The sequence below is a fragment of the Sus scrofa genome, chromosome 13 (assembly GCF_054392235.1).
Source record: "Sus scrofa isolate SSC_HxYL_T2T_F1_AM1 chromosome 13, Sscrofa_HxYL_maternal_Yorkshire_Landrace_v2.0, whole genome shotgun sequence".
NCBI classification, from domain to species: Eukaryota; Metazoa; Chordata; class Mammalia; order Artiodactyla; family Suidae; genus Sus; species Sus scrofa.
This window is the reverse complement of record NC_139395.1, coordinates 194,871,109-194,892,152: the sequence shown is the minus strand read 5'-3', so window position 1 is coordinate 194,892,152 and position 21,044 is coordinate 194,871,109. Positions and strand designations below refer to the sequence as shown.

The 21,044-nt window shown below is 35.0% G+C and overlaps 1 protein-coding gene and 1 long non-coding RNA gene across 10 annotated transcripts in view; one reads left to right on the top strand and one right to left on the bottom strand.

Moving 5' to 3' along the window:
* The window catches only part of LOC102161811 (uncharacterized), a 277,061-nt gene that overhangs the window by 136,160 nt on the left and 119,857 nt on the right, over positions 1 to 21,044 (bottom strand). The gene's annotated exons all lie outside the window — the stretch shown is intronic.
* SAMSN1 (SAM domain, SH3 domain and nuclear localization signals 1) overlaps positions 1 to 21,044 on the top strand; it is a 47,428-nt gene that overhangs the window by 16,351 nt on the left and 10,033 nt on the right. The window contains exons 2-7 of one of the 2 annotated variants that reach the window (XM_021070815.2): positions 3,530 to 3,601; positions 7,909 to 8,058; positions 10,133 to 10,262; positions 12,506 to 12,657; positions 15,710 to 15,919; positions 17,825 to 17,975. In XM_021070815.2, coding sequence (XP_020926474.1) covers positions 3,530 to 3,601; positions 7,909 to 8,058; positions 10,133 to 10,262; positions 12,506 to 12,657; positions 15,710 to 15,919; positions 17,825 to 17,975 — 865 coding nt within the window. The remainder of the gene's footprint in view (positions 1 to 3,529; positions 3,602 to 7,908; positions 8,059 to 10,132; positions 10,263 to 12,505; positions 12,658 to 15,709; positions 15,920 to 17,824; positions 17,976 to 21,044) is intronic. The other variant, XM_021070816.2, reaches the window with a different exon arrangement.

The window sequence follows — 21,044 nt, the reverse complement described above, 5'->3', positions numbered from 1 at the left end:
TTTTTCCTCCTTAGTTAGATTTACTCCTAAGTATGTAATTTTTTGATTTAATTGTAAGTGGGATTAGAAAACAGGTTAAAATTTGTCTTGTTAACCATCACGGGTTCATCATTTTTATTTGGACTTGTTAAGGATTACTTCTATTTTTATTCAATTTCGTTTATAAATATTTTTAAAGGTACATGGTTTTAAAGTCCAATCTATAAAACAAGGCATGTTCATGGAAGTCTATTTCCTCATTTTGTCTCTTTCACTTTGCTTATTTTACCAATTTATCTAAGAAGGAAAATACATATTTGCCTGTATTGAGACACACACATTTTTTCTATCCTTAGATAAGAGGCCATTTATTATGTACGTTTTTCTCCTCTTGGCTTTTTTCACTTTTACTATATCCTGGGGATCATTCTATAGCAGTATAAAGAGATATACTTCAGGGAGTTCCTATCATGGCTCAGCAGAAACAAATTTGACTAGCATCCATGAGGACACAATTTCAATCCCTGGCCTTGCTCAGTGGGTAAAGGATCGGCATTGCTGTGGGCTGTGGTGTGAATTGATATGGCTTGGATCCTGTGTTGCTATGGCTGTAGTGCAGGCCAGCAGCTGTGGCTCCAGTTCAACCCCTAGCCTGGGAACCTCCAATGTGCCATAGGTGTGGCCCTAAAAAGACAAAGGAAAAAAAGAGATATACTTCATTTTTTTACAGATGCACACATTTCTATTATTCAAAGTTGTTATTTATTATTAAATCAGTCTTCTCCTTATGAACATTGGAATTTATAGCTTTTCAATGATATAAAAGATTTACAATGAATATGGATGTGTAAATCAATTTATATTCAATTGTATCCCTGATACAGATGTCTAGAAAGGAAATTTCTGGGTCACAGAGCAAATACATGTAATTTTGCTAGTTTTACCAAATTACTTTCCATAACTGTTGTTCCATTTTAGAAAGACATATCTAATGGCAAAAAGAAAGACTGCATAGATTTATATAGAATATAAGGACTAAACATGATTTAATGTCACCAGAAACGATTATCTAAAATATGAATTTTGTTTTTATTTAATGAAGTTCCCATTGTGGCTCAGCGATAATAAACCCAACTAGTATCATGAAGACATGGGTTTGATCCCCAACCCTGCTCGGTGGGTTAAGGATCCAGTGTTGTGGTGAGCTGTAGTGTAGGTCACAGATGTGGCTTGGATCCCATCCAGATTCTACCCCTAGCCTGGGAACTTCCATATGCTGTGGATGTGGTCCTCAAAAAAATTTTTTTTAAAGTTACTCTTCTGTTGATAGCTATTTGTTTATGTAATAGCTCTGTCTTGGAGCTCTGTCACAAAATATTTGCTCAATCTAATCCATTATATTTACATGATGCAAAATTATCAATATTCAAACACAGGCTCATTTATAAAAAATTATCACCTATGAAATCAGCTTACTTCCACAATTCACCTTTTGTTAGAAATTTAATGAGTAGATGTTACACATTTGTTCACTGTCCATACCTCATAGTAGACATTACCCTTTTCTCATCATAAGACATAACCTCTACATTATGAAACTATCTCAGAAGGTCACTAACTTTTTGAAGAGAGTATAAAGAAAACTTAAAATATTATTTTAATTACTTAAATATACTTCTTAAGAATGACTTTGCATGAATTGATATTCTACTCCGCTTGCTTAAAGCTATTGAGTGATTTGTAATGAGATGACTGACAAAATCCAAATTAATAGTGTTGAAAACCATTACTAAAATCTGCTTCTTTTTATTGATATAATGAGGGAAGAACTCATTTTAAAAGGTGGTGACTATTGATTACTTAATGGCAGAAGATAGTGTGGAGAAATGGTGAAATGAGTCTATTCTGTGCCCTCCTAGTTAATGCGACCCATTATCCAGCGGTGGAAATCATGCTGTAACCCTCATTAATATTTAGTAGGCAGGACATAGGTTGGTTGTAGGCTACAAAATTGCCCTAGGCATAAGCTCCAACAGGGCTGTAAGAATGTTTCCAGCATATAAAAAAGTAACAGATTTCCTTGTGTTCAGATTGTTTATAAGCAAGACAAGAATACATTCAATTCCCTTTTGTGATTTCTAGGCAATGATGGCCTGGTGGAAACACCCACTAGGCAAGTTGAAGTGATTAATGCTCTGGGAGATCACTCTAGGCTAGCAAGCCCTGCATGGAAGACTATTTTCCAGAGTGGTTCTCAGTTTCAGTCCTTTTCCCCTCCTCTTGCCACAAGCTGAAGAACTTGTTCAGCAGGGTAGCAAGTCAGCCAAAGGCGTTAATTGTGTCTAACACAGCCATCATCCTTGGGGCGCAGTTCTGTATCACGCTGTCTATCAAGCTAACCCATTGTCACATGTTGGGTTCTTTTTATTTCAGCTCATTTAAAAGGGAAACAAGGAGTTTTAAAGATAGCTAGTAGGGAGACATAAGGATAAGAGTCCTTGTAAGGACTGAAAAGTCTGTGACTTTTAAAAGGACAATACAAAGCTTCATAGGTTACTGACTCCCATTTTTAACTTTTCAAATTACTAGATTATTTTTCAGTACCACCAGTTTACCTTGAAAATATTATAATCTTGAAATGAGATAAAGTTTTAAAGATAGAACATATTCTTGAGATGTATGGGTAAAGTCTGTAATATCCGATATCCATCATCCCAAACAATGTATAAAATTAAATAGTGAGAAAATACAATTTTTTGACTCAATGACTCTAAAGATTTTTGAAAATATATTTAGGAGAATAATTTACTTTGCAGCATATCAGGAATTGTTTATAATTACCTGTCTAGAATGAGTTACCTAAGAATAAAATTTTAGCCTTGCAGGCAAAAAGTAGGAGAACAAGTCTTCTATTAACATATTGAGCTTTCTCGCAAAACTAGTGAATGAAATTGACCCAGAGGTCTCATTGTAATTCTATGTTAAATGTGGAAAAAGTCAGTCTTATTCCCAAACTTAGACAGTGTATGCCTAAATGCTCTTTTCAGTTTATTAATAGGTCTGTGCATATGCCTTTTCTTTCTAACATCGAATAAGAGAGTTTCAAATTATCAAGAGTTAGCAATGGGAAATGCATTGGTGTTATTTTTGGTTTTTTGACAAATATGATCTTTATGAGGCAACTACTCAAATACTTGTTTTTATTTGTTTGCTTTGTTCTTCCTTATTGGTTGCTTGGCTGTTTAGCAATACAGGCCATTTCCAAGAGTAAAATTAACACTATAAATTAAAAATAATTTAATAGATTTTCTTCACAGAGCTTAACACTATAACATAAACATACAAAGACCTTTTTTGAACTGTGAATATTACAATGTTAGTAATAGTTATACCTTCAGTGCCTTTAGATATTCCAGGGAGAAGAGCTTTTTTAATCCTGTATTTGCAAGAGACTGAAGCTTATTGAATCATAATCTAATATAGTTAGCAGTTTTATCAGTGAAAGGTACAAAGCCTAAATTTCCTTTCCTTTTTCTTTCCTATTTTATAGCGCAGCAGCAGTTTTGGGAATTTTGATCGTTTTCGGAATAATTCCATATCAAAACCAGATGATTCAACTGGGGTTAGTATTTTATTCCATTTTTCTGAATGTTATGCAAGCACATTAAGAAAAACTATGAAGCCAGTGTCATTTTGCAAATTACAGTAAGAAAAAGAATATATATTTAAAAACACATTTTTGCACATGTATTTGTGATAAATGAACAAACAATTATTTAGTACCTAGTACCATGCTGGGCATTAAAAGTAAAAAGTTATTTAAGAAGCCTAACAGATGTTTGGGAAGGTAGATCACCAGCTTAAGAAGAGAGTCACAATTTAAAGCAACACAAGCAGTCCCAAATTTTCTGAGCATTTCCACTATAAAACAATATATATGTTAAATGTTATGTGAGTTGTAATTACTTTAATTTAGGAAATGATTAAATAGCTTAATTGTGAATTTGTTAAGGAGAGCATAAGCCGCTCAGTTGCACTCTTACACTTCTGTACACATTGAAATGTCTCAGTGGTAACCATTTCATACACATTTGCAAACCATGAAAACTTTAAATGTAGCTTAAGGAAAGCTTCCCCCAAAATTAAATTTACATCATCATCATCATCACTACATTTAATTGAGCATTAACTGGGAAGTAGCACTAAGCACTTTTTCTATCTATAGGTAGAAACTGTTATTGTTTTTTTTAATCATTGAAGAAATGCATTTGAGTAAAATAACTTCTAAACCATATAGATAATAAATGACAAAGGCAGAATACCACATCTTGTCCAAAGTTTGCGATACTGTTATACTCTCTTATAAACCATGGGCCATCTGTGATAAAGTGATTGATGAAAGGTATAACCACTAATAAAATAGTAGAGAGGAGGGGTATATACTGAGAAAACTGAGAAAAGGGAAAATATATGTTTATCATTGAGCCTAATTCAGTGACCTCCTGTGTGATAGATTGGTTTTAGATCTTATGAATTTCTTTCTTTTTTTTTTTTTTTTTGTATTTTGTTCATTTTTAGGGCCAAACCCGTGGCATATGGAGGTTCCCAGGCTACAGATTCAATCAGAGCTGCAGCCGCCAGCCTAAGCCACAGCCACAGGAATGCCAGATCCCAGCCATGTCTGCGACCTACACCACAGCTAATGGCAACGCCGGATCCTTAACCCACTGAGCGAGGCCAGGGACCAAAGCCACAACCTCATGGTTCCTAGTCGAATTCGTTTCCACTGTGCCATGGCGGGAGATCCAGATCTTATGCACTTCTTAATTATTCATTCTAGATATTGCATTTTTATATTTGTTTTTTTAATAAAGAATTCACTTTATCATTTCTCAGAATACCTTTCAGATTCTTATATATATCTACCTATAATATCTTTAAATATTTTTCTCAGAAATGGATATTCTAGGCAAAAAAGTGGAAAGAAAATGACATTATTACTTTATAAATACCTCCATTAGTACATATATATATGCATATGTGTGTACAATTTATATTACATGTCACTTTTTCATCTATATATTTACATATATAAAAACTTGTGGATAAACTTGTCTACATACATGGATACACAGATAAACTTATAGATAACAATATTGCCTATCAATATTTACAGAATTGTAAATAATATGAGACAATATATGTATTTAAATAGTGAGAAGCCTTATATAATTTTAAGTTATTATATTGTAGAAACCTTCAACTTATCATAATAATACATGGATATATTCTACTGCTATTAAGTTTATAATTCTCGAGTTAACCTATAAAAATTTCTTAGGCTCATTCAAATTCATTGATTAGTAACTGTGGCCTAGCAATTTGTGAAAGGATTTAGTGAACTTGATAAAATAGTTCACATGTTTTTTAGTAAACTATCATTCATTCAGTCAACAATATATATTAAACATCTATTCTATGATAGGATTTCTCTCACCACTCATAAAGTATTGTTGTAATATAGGTGAAAATCTTTACTTCATGAGTCCTGGAGTCTGGGGGAGAGAGATCTTAAAGATTTTTATAAATAAAATTGTGATTCAAGCTATGAAAAAGAATAGCATAGAAAACTATTAAAAATGTTGAGATAACTTCTTCAAAGATTTTATAAAGAATGATAGAAAAACCTGGGGAGTTCCCATCGTGGCGCAGTGGTTAATGAATCCGACTAGGAACCATGAGGTTGCGGGTTCGGTCCCTGCCCTTGCGCAGTGGGTTAACGATCTGGCGTTGCCGTGAGCTGTGGTGTAGGTTGCAGACGCGGCTCAGATTGCACTTTGCTGTGGCTCTGGCGTAGGCTGGCAGCTACAGCTCCGATTCGCCCCCTAGCCTGGGAACTTCCATATGCTGCGGGAACGGCCCAAGAAATGGCAAAAAAAAAAGACAAAAAAAAAAAAAAAAGAATGATAGAAAAACCTGAAATTAAAAATATTTGCGGTCCTTTTTTTAAGTTTAGGCTATGGTAAGTTAACATAGATAGTAACAAAATAATATACTTCCTTATTTATTTCAGTTTGTAATTTTATAATGAAGAGGAAGTTTATGCAGAGTAAAGACAGAAGGAAAAGTCTAACACTAAAATTTTAAAGTGTTTCCAAGTTATATTTTATTCAAGGCTTTTGAATTAAGCAAAGAATCTTTGCCTTTATAACCTTGAATGTAGAAATTAATAAAGTGCAATGAGGGCTTAAATTGGCTGTCCATTCGTATTTATCATAGGCAATTTGGGGTAAGATATGAAGCAAAACATAATATTGATTAATAATGATGTTAACTCTGTGGTTAAACCTTCATATTAAAATATTCAAGTTCACTAATGAGAAGTTTCCCATGATTTTTTATATTCAGGAAATATATTGGGAATGGTGGGCAGTGCTAGATTAGATGACTTTCAAGGGTCCTTTCTTGCAAATCTAGGATATTAAGCTATGTAACTCAAATATGTCCTCAAAAAAAAAAAAAAAAAACCAAACCATTCCAAAGTTTTATATAAATTTTGTTTATTCAAAAAATGTTGAGGGTCAGTTATGTTCTTGGAGGTATTCTAGACACTCAAAATGAATCAAACAGGTAAAGCCTCTAGTCTCATGGAGCATACATCACAGTGGGAGATGCAGGCAGTAAAACAAAATGAACAAATGAATATATTACTGGATAATGTCAAGTGCTTAGAAGAATAAATCATGATAAACATACAGGGAATATGGACAAGTGTGGGCTATTTTAAACAGGCTGATCAATCAGAAAATTTCTCTCCTATTACTTGACATGTAAGCAGAAACCTGGATGAGTGAAGGAAAGATCTGTGGATATCTAGGGGAAGCCAAAGGCAAAACCAAATACAAACCTTGATGGGAACATGAAAGAGAAGCAGCAAGGAGACTAGGATGGTAGTCTCAATTACAATTGTTTTCAAACTTTACCCTGTGTCCGAATCACTTGAAGAGTTTGTTAAAACACAAATTGCCCCCAAGTGATTCTGATGCTGCTAGTTTTGGATTCCCATTGTGAGAACCACTGCTAAGGTGAGCAAGAGAAATCTGAGAAGTAGCTAGGGGTGAGGTGGTGAGTATATTTTTTATTCCATGTGCACTCTATGTAATATAATGTATATTATATTATGTCACATTATATTAATTTTTTATAGAGCCTTGTGCTCTGTTAACTTTGTTTTATTCTGAGTTAGATGAGAAGTCACTGGTTTAATAAAATTCTTAATAAGCACAGGTCAGAAGCAGTCTAAACAAAGATTTGATTAGTATAGTATGTGAAATACATAAATATCTCTGTACTAATGGCTGGAACCAGTTCATAATTAATGTTGCTTGAAAATGGTAGAAATGTGCATGTTTCTCTGTGGATTTAACTCCAGAACTTCTTAAAAATTAACTATGACCACTTCAATTTCTATTAAGAAGCAAGAGGGTATTTTAGTGCCTGTTTAGCATGGATAGATGCTACAGTCTTTCTAAAGCCTCCAATAAAATAACCTCTCATCTAAGCAGACATAATCACTCATTATGGTTTGTATTTAATTCTATTTGTTTTCCATCACAAAAATAGGAAGGACTAAAGTGATTCTGCTACACAACTATTTAAAAATAGCTAAAATTGTCTTTAATAATCTCAGATGTCAATTTCATGTCCTTCAACATCACAAGCTTTACTTTCTGAGTTTGTAACACAGGTAACTAGGCCTAGACACATTTTAAAGTATGTATTACATATCATATTGTTTGGAAATTTTGGAGGCTGCTGCATAGAATGTATCAGAAGGCCACAAATTTTGAATTTTGTCTCTAATAATGTTTTCAGATCAGTTCTTCTCATTGCTTTATTCTTTTGCCTTTTGTAACTAATTCTAACTAGGTAAATGAAGGGGAACCCACAAATGAAAGTGGAGAACAAAACAAAACTTCAAATAATGGAGGAGGCTTAGGTAAAAAAATGAGAGCTATTTCCTGGACAATGAAGAAAAAAGCGGGTAAAAAGTACATCAAAGCCCTTTCTGAGGAAAAGGTAAGTGTCCTCTGTTAATCACTGGTATTTTTCTTAATATTCAACAGGTTATTCTTCTAGACAGAAGTACTTGGTGGTTTATGAAGGATGTCAGTATATTTACTCCTTCAATAACTGTGCCCCAAAGTTGGGTGGAAGAAAGTACCATCACTCACATTTTAATAGAGGAAACGGAAGACTCAGAAAGATCACTCATGTAGTATGTGAGGAACATGTCTTTTATGTGGTAACAAACATTAGTACTTCATTTCTTTGTATTGCCAAATGATATTCCTTTTATAGATAAGCCTCATTTTATTCATCCTTTCATCAGTTGATGAATATTTGAGTTGTTTCCACTTTGGAGCTATTAGAAATAATGCTGCTATGAATATTGGTGTGCAAGTTTTTATGTAGAAATAAATCTGACACCTACAAAAGGAGAGGAAGAAGAAGGAAGATCACTGAAGTTTCAGACTTTAACATTATTCTAAGAGAGCTTTGGCCAGATTAATGGGAAGTCTTTGAACAAAAGGTTTCCATTAGAGAATCTCCACACCCCACCAGAATGAACACAAATAGTGGTCCCACTGCTTCATCATTGGAACATGGCTTCCACACAACATAGTATTTGATACAGAGGAGAGTATATGGGGCTATCAGTAAAGAAGGATCCCTTAGGAAGAGATCTGAACGCATATTGACAGTGTTTTTATAGACCACCACAGGTGGTCTATAAAACCCTTCCTGATCTGGCTCCAGTCTACTTCTCTGTGCTCATATCCTAATAATCTCCTTGCTCTCCCTCAGCTCCAGCTACACTGGCCTTGCTTTCCTCTGCATAATTCAAGCAGGTTCTAAGTGTATTTATTTTGTTCTTGCTGCATCTTTTGCTTAGAAAACTATCTCCAAGTCTTCATATACATCACATCTTCTTATCATTCAGGTCAAGAATTCAGAGCTTCTGTTACCTGATGGAGGAGGCCTTAGGAGCCTACTCCCTCAGTCCACCTTCCTGCAACCTTAATCCCAGTAGCTAATCCTCCCACATCACCCAGTTTTATATCTTTCATAGAATTTATTATTCTTTGAAATTATCTTGCTCATTTTGTTTACATAAGCCTCCCCAAACACTACAAATACACACACACACACACACAACCTAACACACTAAAATGTACCTCATTTAAGGTAGGACCCTGTATCTTGTTTACCATGGTGTCCCCAGTTCCCAAAATAATGCCAGATACCTAGAAGGTATTCTACAAACTTGCATTGAATGACTGAACAAATGAATAAGGGAATGGATAAAAGCAGAGAATCAGACTGAATGTACATCATATGTGTATTATGAAGTTTGATCAATATTTAGAAATGCTCAAAAATGAGGATTATTGAATTATATTGTGATGAATATTAAGAGATTCATAGGTTTTGTTGAAATCATCTAAATCTGGAAAACATTTGAGGTGTTTTCTAGTAGATGTAATTTCTTTTGAAATTGTATGTCTTTCCTAATTTTATGCAAGATTTGCTTTTCATTTGACTAGGTGGCAAGCACCGTATGAGATTTGTAAAGCTTCTTAGATAAACTCTGCTTTAGAATTGCAAAGTGTGCATGTTTTATTCATATCTAGCGATCTGGTGGGGTGCAAATAACTGACATGAAGCAACTATGCAGAGTTTAATCTTGTAATATCAGATCTCAAAGGATTAGTAATAGTGGTAAATAGATGATAAGGAGAACATGAAGAAATAAAAGTAATTTCACAGATAAAGCACACTTGTTAATGAATCTAACATTTCAGATTAAATAGTCTTGATATGATATTCACCCTAATTACAAAAATGAACTATCATAATTTCAGTTAAATTCCATAATGCAGAATGGTTCATTTAGAGAATTTTTCCAAGTATATCATAAAATGTTTTGCTAGAAATTGAACTTAAGATTAATGACACTCATATTTTATGTTGATGTAGTCCTAAGTATCTTACTGCTAAAATGTGTCTTGTTTGTTAAATCAATGCACACAGTAAAAGTCCTCAAGGAAGTCAGTTCTTTGCATTTAACTTCTGATATGATTTTCTGAAGGATGAGGAAGATGGAGAAGATGCCCTCCCGTATCGGAATAGTGACCCCATGATTGGAAACCATACAGAGAAGGGCTCCCTGAAAGCCAGTGACTCCATGGACAGCCTCTACAGTGGGCAGAGCTCATCAAGTAAGCTTATAAAAAGGAGGGATAAGATCCTAGCTGGGAGGTCTGAGTTAAGTTAATTAAAAACAACCGATTTATTTCCTTTGGGCTTCTTCATCAAAATAGCAACAAAATTCCAGCTACTTGATAAGAGAAATAGTGAAAGTGTTGGCTGTGTTGAATCTACAGAGTTGATATTATTTAAAGTGATGCATAACATTATAATTATAGATTATTTCAAAACTTTTGGCACTGTGGTCAGCAGGACCCTTAGGGATCTGTTTCAGAAAAGATCATGTTGGGAGATTAAATCTGAATCCCTAAAATAACATGTGCTAGGAAGAACTAGCATTGTCTGGAGTCCAGTTTTATTTATTTTTTTTAATGACATGAAGTATTCAAATAACCAAAATCCTGTTCTCTGTCTTTATCTTTTCCTTTCTCCTTCTCACCTTACTCTTTCTTTTTCTTTTCTCTTCCTACCTTTCTTCCTTTTCTCTCTCCCTCCCCTCTCCCTCCTCCTCTCTCTCTCTTTCTTCCTTTCATTTTTCTTTTTTTTCTTAATTTCTTCCCTGTCCTGCCCTCTCTCACTTTTTCTTTCATTTCTTTTTTCTTGAAGTATTATGAAAATAGCAGAACATTTGTATCAATTCTAATGTTTACATTTTAGGTTTACACCTAGCACTGGTAAGTAAAGAGTGAAGGATTATGCAAATACTAAATGGTAGGAATATCATCAATTAGGTAAAAAAAAGGAATCAGCATGTGTTCAACAGGAATTTTCTAAAATCATCTTTTCTAACAAAGTCACTCAGGTTTCAATCACATATTCTGCTAAAATATGTGAATGAAACTACTGATGCTATAGAGTGCTTTATAGTTTTTTATATGTATACTGTTATGCATCCCTCTAATCTTTCCAAGGCTTTTAAGTGTTTTTTCCAAAGTTTTTTTTTTCCATTTCATTTTAAATCAAATGCTTCTGTTATTTGACAATGGGTCACAAAGACCAGATGTTGCAAATATCTTGAATTTTATTCCTATTTTCCTATTGGCTGGAGAACAGTTATTTTGTAAAGAAAAAGCTAATATAGAAACATTTGAGAGATATATTTTTGTATGTGTGAAGTCCAGATTTCATTAGTATTCATTTCTGCTGGAAGTTTTAAAATTCTAAATTGTGATGCCAAATGTGGGGAGAATTTTATTAACTGGAATATACCACAGAAAGCCAGGGGCTGGAGTGGTCACGGAAGGGAGGGCATGAGGAGATGGTGGTCCACTTAGCAGTTACCATATACAACTTAATTTCTGTGATTAGATGTGACTTACCTTTCATGTACACCAGTCCATATAAACATGGGGCATCTCTAAGGATATCTACCTTATTTCTATACTTATTTGAATGAGTGGTAGAGACACTGGGGCTGTTGCCTCATAGGCCAGAGCACCAAAAGGCCACACTGAGGAGAAAGTGAGGTGACGACTGAGAGTGGTAGGGAGACTCAGACTTACTTCCACAGGGAGACATTCTTGACCTCAGGCAGGCATCGTAATGGGGATCTCTCTTTTATTCCCCCTTTAGGGTTCAAAATTAGAAAGGAAGATAACCAGAGAACAAGAATTTGAGGTAGTTTTAAAACTCAGTTTAAACAGTGTAGAACCTTTAGGAGTACAGTGGAACACATCTCTTCCTTCCCTGACACTCATACAATAAGCAAAAGATGTTGAGATGCTGCCTCAAAATGACTTTTGGTACACAATAGGAAGTCTGGGACAGCATTTTGCTACATAGTGAAAAGTTTTAGGGAACTCTGTGGTCTTATGCTTTGACCATTCCTGATCAATAGCACACAAAGATCAAACTGTTGCTATAGGTTTCTGTCTTTGTTTACATGTACAAAATTAATTATCTGGCTTGTACAGGGAATGAAATCCATACTGTCTGCCTCTTTAGCAAGTATCCAATGCTCAAAGCCCTGTGCTACTGGATCAGATTATAGAGACTGGAGTAAGAAGGTGTTTGGGTTTTTAGTTGAGGAAAGAAAGGTCAGACTGACTGGAGAAGGATCAGAAATGGCTTAGAGGAAGAAGTCACTGATGGAGAATGACTGGGGGACAGAAACAGGGATCAGTCACTTAGAACCCCCCCGAGAGGCTGGCATCCAATGCTATAGCGTTATTCCTGCTTAGTTATGTACAGGTATTGGTTCAGAATGTAATGATCCTTCAATGAGAAGAGTTAACCTGTGCTTTGCCTTCATCAGGTGGTATAACAAGCTGTTCAGATGGTACAAGTAACCGGGACAGCTTTCGGCTTGATGATGATAGCCCCTACTCAGGACCCTTCTGTGGCCGTGCCAGAGTACATACGGATTTCACACCAAGTCCCTATGACACTGACTCCCTCAAAATCAAGGTATGTTCACATCATACCTGCATTCTGAATGTTTGTCTAGGGCTGGATGTGTGATCTGCTTCAGGAAGTGCAAGTATGGGGAACTAGGGGGTGGGTGTGTTCTTTACCATAGTAGAACTGGAGACTGGTTTACTGTGATAGGAATTTAAACAAAATAGGGTAGGTGATCAGTTTTTTGAGGCTATTTGCAAAAGTTGAATTATGTAGATAATGCAGAATCAGAGCCTATTAGGGGAGAAGGAATTGCCTACATCTTTCTGAAAACCAAAATTCTCACAAGCTGCTGGAGATACCCAGTTCTACTTGATACCTGCTGGAGTAAAAATAATGAAGCCAGGGAGAGGGAGAGAAAATAGAAATATCAGTCAAGAGCCCAGCAGAACAAATGCTTTGGGAACCAGACTTGGCTGGGCAATTTCAGTATTGAAGTTGGTACTTGCAAATCCCATGAGTAATCTGACAATTTTCTCTCAAAGGTATTCCCTCTTGAATCTCCTTTTCACTCTATCCTCTATGTCCCTTTTCTTTTGCTGTGAGGGCTTAAATAACACAAATGTATCATTATTTTACAGTACTGGAAGTCTTATATGTGGGCTCAACTGGATTCTCTTTTTAAGGTTTCAATGGGCTGAAATCAAGGTGTCAGCTATGGCTGTGATCTCACCTGAGACTCAGGGTTCTTTTCTTAGCTCATTGGCTATTGGAAGAATTCAGTTCCCCATGGTTGTAGGACTGAAGCATCTGTTTTCCTGCTGGATATAAACTAGGGGCCACTCTCAGTCCCCTGAGGTTGCCATGGTCCTTCCTATAACATGGCAGTTTTCTGCTTCATGAGCTCTGGGAGAAAGGCTCACTTATGCTTCAAATCTCTTTATTTTTAAAAATTCCTACATGTTTAAGTCAGAAACACCCAAATAATCTCCCTTTTATTTCCAAAATTAACTAATTTGGGACAGTAATTACACATGCATAGTCCCCTCCTGTCATATAACAAAACATAATTACAGTTGTGAAATCCATCATTTTCATAGTCCTGTTTACACTCAAGGGGAGGGAATGTTACACTAGTATACATAAAAAAGGTTTATTGCTAAAATATATTATAGATGTTAAATTATTCCTTTTAGTAACATAAAGTGCTATAGCTAAAAGACAGAAATTATGAATTTTCTATACTCAACACTAAATTGATGCTAGCCAATAATTATTATAAGTTATGAAATATTTGATTATTATTTAACATTCAAGGCACTCAGCTTTTTTCTTTATCCCTTTTATGGTATCAAATTGGAGTGAACTCACCTGGAGAATGAGGAAAACATTATTCCCCACAGTTAGCTCCTTATTCATTTCTATGAAATGATTTGAAATCTAAGTTCAAGTCTTGGAGAAAGGATGATTATAGCCTAGTAATCATTGTGGGGGAGGGCAGTAGAAAGGAATAGACTGAAAACATTTTAATTCACACAAGGTAGCTTTCACCATCCCTGCAATAGCAAGCCAATATACCAGTGCTGGTGCTGCCTAAGGGGACACTTATGGAACTCTCCTGAGACACAATAAGAATCCCAGAGTCACCACTAAGTAATACTATTATTTCCATCAAGGGCCTTATCCAAAATGAAACTGGATTTTTCTTATGACTTGTGGCTTTCCTAGAATATATGCTTTTCACAAGAATATTAAGAAAGATACAGTAGAAGGCTGCTATGCTTCGAAACTTCCCCTAGAGCTTCCTGGGATTTCTAGGTCTATTTAGCTGATCCCATCTTACCCAGGATTTGATTCCCTATAGTTAAAGCAGAGAAAACTGGACAAACAGCTCACAGGGTCAGACAAAGACTATCATAAACTGGAAAGACCAGGTCTTTTAATTACATTAATTTCTACAATTACAAATACAGTTTGTGTTGGAAGGATACACATTCACATAGTATCAGGAAAAATATTTTTAGTAGCAGACTTAATGCTTTGTTTCTTTGAGGGTATATCCCTAAAAAGGCAAAAATGTCAGAATCTATAATCTCTTTTCTGGTGTAGAAAGCTATAAATCTCAAAGGAGTAACCTTGACTCTTAAAAGGTAGAGTGTATTTGCATAAAAATCAACTTGATTTACTAGAAAATACTCCTGTGGAGTTTTCTGCTTTGGCTAGTAACTGGCAGCCTTCAGTCTTAGTCTTAGGTGTGAATAAAGAGAAAGACCAATTGGTTTGTCTATCCCAATGCACTGCATTCATTTCAATCCAAACTTTGCTGTGGAGCTCAATCTAAGTATTAAGTAATGATTAAGTATTAAATATTAATCTAGAATAATTAAGAAGCATAATTTATTCTTAATATTCTTTATATAATTGTTACATATTTGGTAAGCACAAAGTTCTGAACAGCTGTATTATTTTAGATGGATAAAATATTTTAGGTGGGTTTATTTTATACTGTAGATGAATTTTTCCAATAAATTAGAAGCACTATGATTTCTCCTTCTTCCCCTCACAAGTGAATCCCTCCAGGCACAATGGCTTAGGATTTGCTACATATATATTGTTTTAACAGGATGAATGAAAAGAGTATCAGTTTCAAACTCTAACAATTTAGGCTTGAGCTCTGTTTCTGCCACTAACTTCCTATAAGCTCTTAGGAAATTATTTAAAGCTTGCATTTCTTTTTATGTAATATTTAGAATAATAAAGATATCTCATATATATCCAAGAAGTGTGTTGTGAGCATAAAATGATTTAATGTATGCAAAAATGTTTTGTAAACTATAGGCTGCTCTACAAATATAAGTTGGTACAATACCAAAAACATAAACACATCATCAAATACATTTTAGGAGTTTTCTTCAAGCATGTTGGAGTTTTCTTCAATATTATTAATAAATAGTTTCCTTAAACTTTTAAAAGAAATTTCCTCTTAGACATGTTTCTAACTCTAACCCTCTTTAGCATAATGTCCTCATTATTCTAACTTTCAATGATTCCATTCTTTCTGCCAATTTTCAGAACACCAGAGTTTCTCTGAAACCTAATTTGTATATTTCTTTGCCTTTAGAAAGGAGATATCATAGACATTATCTGCAAAACGCCAATGGGGATGTGGACTGGAATGCTGAACAATAAAGTGGGAAACTTCAAATTTATTTATGTCGATGTCATCTCAGAAGAAGAAGAAGCAGCCCCCAAGAAAATAAAGGCACACAAAAGAAGTGGAAAGGAAAAACCCAAGACTCTGCAGGAGTTCTTAGAGAGGATTCACCTTCAGGTTAGCAAACCTATGACTTGTTTGATTTTGATGGCATGTGGATAGATTAATTGAGGTAATGGATCAGTGTTTGTATTGTTAAAAAGTAATTGACTTACATCAAGAGAAAATATTGTTTTTCAAGAACAATTCATATTTATCCTTTATTACTTCCATTGTCCAAGGACAAGTCTTGATGGGCCATCCCTTGGACTAAATGCTAATGGTACCTGCAGTCAACTGTGATCAAAGTTGAGAAACTGCAGTGAAAAATGCAATACACTTGGGAGTATGAAAGACCCAGAGAAAATATCTAAATAAGAATGATAAAGAGAATATAAAGAAGGAAGGTAAAAATACATAGAATTGAAAGGGAAAATGAAAAGAAACATATTTTCTATAGAGCACAGATCAAAAGCAAGTCAAAAGAATATAACTAAACTTGTTTTTAAAGTAATTTGTTAGGAAACAGTGATCATTAAACCCCCATAATGACTGTGTTAAGGAAACTGTGTTGTCTATATTTATAATCCAATTATTTTATTCTATTAGAAAATGTTTATAAAATATCTACATTGTTAAATGGCATGCATATATAATATGCCTAGCCTCATTCAATTTTCTGTTTTGCAATCCACCTCTGAAATTAATATGGTGGTACTTTGATACTTTTCAAAATTCATCAAGACAATAGCCAATTAATTTTTCTTTAATGGTTTTTCCTGAATTATCTAGGGATATTCCTGTCTGTAGACACCACAGGCTTCCAATATTGCTCTTGCTACCCCCCCTCCCAAAGTGGGGTATTCCTTGGAGGAAGCACAAATTTGAATCCTGCTTCAGCTACTGTTTGTTCTGTGACCTATGAAAAACCAAGGTCTAAGGAAGTGAAATAATTTTACTCAAGAACCCGCAGTTAGATAGTTACATCAGAATGGGAATTTGGTGTTTTTTTTTTATTATTATTATTATTCTGTTGTAATTCAGTGCTAGTGCTTTTATTTTTTTTAAAGAATCACTACACTTTCCCTTTTTTTAATAAATAAAAGGCTAGCAGTAAGTTCTTTCCGATTACTTAAAACTTTTATACTTCCTCTTACTCAGTTTCAGTAACTAAAATAAGGATATTATGATCAAGTAAAATAGGAATTTTTGAGAAAGTTGAAAAGCATTCAAATTCATTTTGAATTTTTATTCTGTTAGCGAGAACAGAGGTTACATAAATAACATGCAGACTTTAAAATCAGAAGCCTATGAATTTTAAACTAATATATACTGATGCAAATGATAGACAAAATATACATCCTGAGAAAAGGAAACAATACTTTTCCAAACCACAGTGCCTTTGTGCTTAACAAAAGCTTTTAATTAAATAGAGTCTGGAATTCCTTAGGTTTATATAATGCTTCCAACCAAAACACTAATTTTTCTTTTATATAAAGTGTATTTTTCAAATGCATTTTTTAACCTACTGCAAGAAGGGAGTGAGGGTAGATGTTTTTGCAATCAAGCAAACAAGAAGAGATGTAGAGCCAGAAATATTATTTAATATATTCTTTTAGAAACATTTTATTGATAGACTTAACACACTAGCTTTGTCAATTTAGCTATTTTAGAAGTGAAAAAGTGCCAAATGGGATGAATGATCCAGCTATTTAATTGATCTATGATTTAGCATTTTATAGATTAAGGTAATCATTTCTCCTTTACATTTGTCCTTCCAGAAGGTGAGAACTGTGCAGCATACTCTTTAAATGCCCTGAGTTCATATGTGGAAAACTAGTACAAATGTTAAGCAAAAATTCCATTGGCACCTTTGGTTTCCATGCATGTCTACTTTTTTTTTTTTTTAATCTAAAGAGAGCTAAAAATAAAATATTTAAATCTGAGTAGCTTATATTATTACATAATTTTTCTTCCCCACAGGAATATACCTCAACACTTTTGCTCAATGGTTATGAGAGCCTAGAAGATTTAAAGGATATAAAAGAGAGTCATCTCATTGAATTAAACATTAAAAACCCAGAAGATAGAATGAGGTTACTATCAGCTGCTGAAAATCTCCTTGATGAAGAAAGTAAGTATGCACAAAGTTGTCCCAGATGAAAATCATAGTTTAATTAAATAGTAAAATCATTAAGAACAAAACCCCAATTTTATTTACTGAGAAGCATATAAAGCATTCTTTCCCATAAAACAAATATTTTGTTATACACTTGGAAACAATTCTGATCAAATCTGTAATTAGAAACAGGACCTTTTTTTCCTTATTGGATTCAAAAAACGAAAGGACTTTTCTGGGTGCCTCATTTAGATCTCTGCATTCCCAAAGACTGGAGGAGTTAGAGACAAATATTTAGTGACAGAATGAGCCATTAGCGAGAAATGTCATATGCAACTTCTGTACAACAGCATAGAGCATGGCTCTGAGCTAATGAGCCTTCACGCCACACAAGAAAATTCATTTCATTACCATATAGTCACATCTTGTACATGTTTATAGTATTCTTTCAAAATGCTATAATAGCTTGCAAAAATATTCAGCACTCACTTTTATTATCTGAGAGAGTTCTCTGGATTTGTAAGTATAAACTAAAGATGGAATAACCCATGTAGATTCACTTCAATACAGGCTACACCAACTGGCTTTGTAAAGGTGGGGTAGCTTTTGTTTTTACAATTGCCTGATCTGAGCATTCTTCTTACTAAATCTGGCCAGCCTCCCAAAACCCTGAGCTCAGGGAGTGCCAAACTCTGCAAGGAGTATTTGTTAGAAAAAAAAGGGGGGGGGGAGAGGTATCTAATTTTAAAGACGAGAAAGCACTTAGGTCATCTAATCCAACATTCTCTTTTAAAAGTAATATTAATAACAATCATTAATTATTTTTAACATGTTCTCTAAAACTTTAAGCCAAGTCCTTTATATTTATTATCTTCTTTAATGTTCTCCACGTCTCTGTGAGTTAGACAGTACCATCCCCATTTTCATAATGAGAAATTGAGAAGATAAGTCACTTGTCCAAGCTCACACACCTAGTGAATTAGAAAGCTAAGACCAGGGTTTGTGAGGCTATGTTATACTTTCTAACACTATAAGTAGCAGCCCAGATGGAGAGTAAGGAAGAAAGTTATATTTAGGACCCAAGCCTCCTGACTGTCCCTTGGAGAGCTTTCCTATATCCTCCCCCTCATATGCCTCACAAAATGGCATAGTTGAACTGCACGTGTTTATTATCCACTGTCCTTTTGTCTAGTAAGAATTAATTTGTATTTTTAGAAACTGTACCTCATTTAATCTTTACTTGTTGTCCTGAGTTTGCACAGATCCTCATCCTTTTTTGTTGTTTGACTTTTTTAATGTTTTTTATTTTATTAAAGTATAGTTGATTTACAGTGTTGTGTCAATTTCTGCTGTACAGCAGAGTGAGCCAGTCATACACATATATACATTCTTTTTCTCATACTATCTTCCATTACGTTCCATCCCAAGAGATTGGATAGAGAGCTTTTACATGCACCACTAATTTGAACCACAGAATTGAGTTTGCCCTTAGGCCTAGGAGTTTATAGGCATTCTTTGAAGTTGTGGAGGCTAGGAGGTGCAGAAGAGAGAGGAATCAGGTCACAGAGGCAGACATAGGTCAAATTTAAGAAAATAGCCTATTTACTCAGTAGTGCAGGCCAAAACAAAACTGATCAGTGTAAAGTGATGTAGCAATATCTTCCAAGTGAATGAGACAGTTTCTTTCACATCTCCGTCATTTCAAAACATAGCTCCTCACTAAGACATACTATGCTAAGAAGTAGATTCTGTAAAGTTCTTGTAATTGATAATTTTGAGTATCATCATCAATACTGTCTAAAATAAGTTGATGCTGAAATAGAAGAAGAATATTTTTTGAGCACTTGTAAATAATTGCTTTTCTTCTACAATAACATTCATGTAGATAATTTGCCCATTTTATAGATGAGAAAATATTTCAGAGGTGAATTTTTTTTTTTTTTGCTTTTTTTTTTTTTGCTTTTTAGGGCCACACCTGTGGCATTTGGAGGTTCCCAGGTTAGGGCTCCAATCGGAGCTGTAGCCGCCGGCCTACACCACAGCCACAGCAATGCTGGATCCAAGGCACGTCTGTGACCTACACCATGGCTTATGGCAACGCTGGATCCCTAACCCACTGATCAAGGCCAGGGATCGAACCTGCAACCTCATGGTTCCTAGTCGGGTTCGTTGACCGCTAAGCCACGACGGGAACTCCAGAGATTAATTTCAAAGAGGCCACACAGCTAGATTAGTAGCAGAGTTGGAGTTTTAATCAAAGGTAGTCTACTATAAATATCCAAGTTCTTTCTTCCACACATGCACACTGGTAAATATGAATAGAACAATGACTATTTGAAAATTCAAGTTTTCTACAGTTTTGTCAATTTTCCCAAGAGCTTTAGTTCAGCTTTCCATCTCAGAAAGCAGAAGTTGATATTTAAGTGAGAACCGGAAACTTCGCAATAGCATAACTCCCTGAAAGGTGAAAGGCTACTCTAGCTGCATTGCAATAGGATTTGTGAATGGAAGGGGCCAGTAAGCAAGGCTTTCAGCCATGAAACAGCTCAGCAAAGGCCTACAGAGGGAAAATCAGTCTACTTCCAAAGGCAGGGACTACTTAAGGTGTCCACCTAATTTTTTTATTTGCATCCGCATCTACTTTCTTCTTCTTTTTTTTTTTTTCTTTTTTGTCTTTTTGTCTTTTCAGGGCTGCACCTGTGGCATATGGAGTTTCCCAGGCTAGGGGTTGAATCGGAGCTGTGGCTGCTAGCCACAGCCACAGCCACAGCAACTCAGGATCCAAGCTGCATCTGTGACCAACACCACTGCTCATGGCATCTGTGACCAAAACCACAGCTCACAGCAACGCCAGATCCTTAACCCAGTGAGCAAGGCCAGGGATGGAACACATGTCCTTGTGGATGCTATTCAGGTTCATTAACCACTGAGTCACTACGGGAACTCCTAACGTCTATATTAGCAAAAGAATAAAAATTTGTAGGTGATATATCAGAGCTAGGTGTAATTTTAAAAACTGACTCAAATTCATCCTTTGCAAGATGGGGAAAATAAAACTACAGTAGTTAAGTAGCCTTTTCAAGG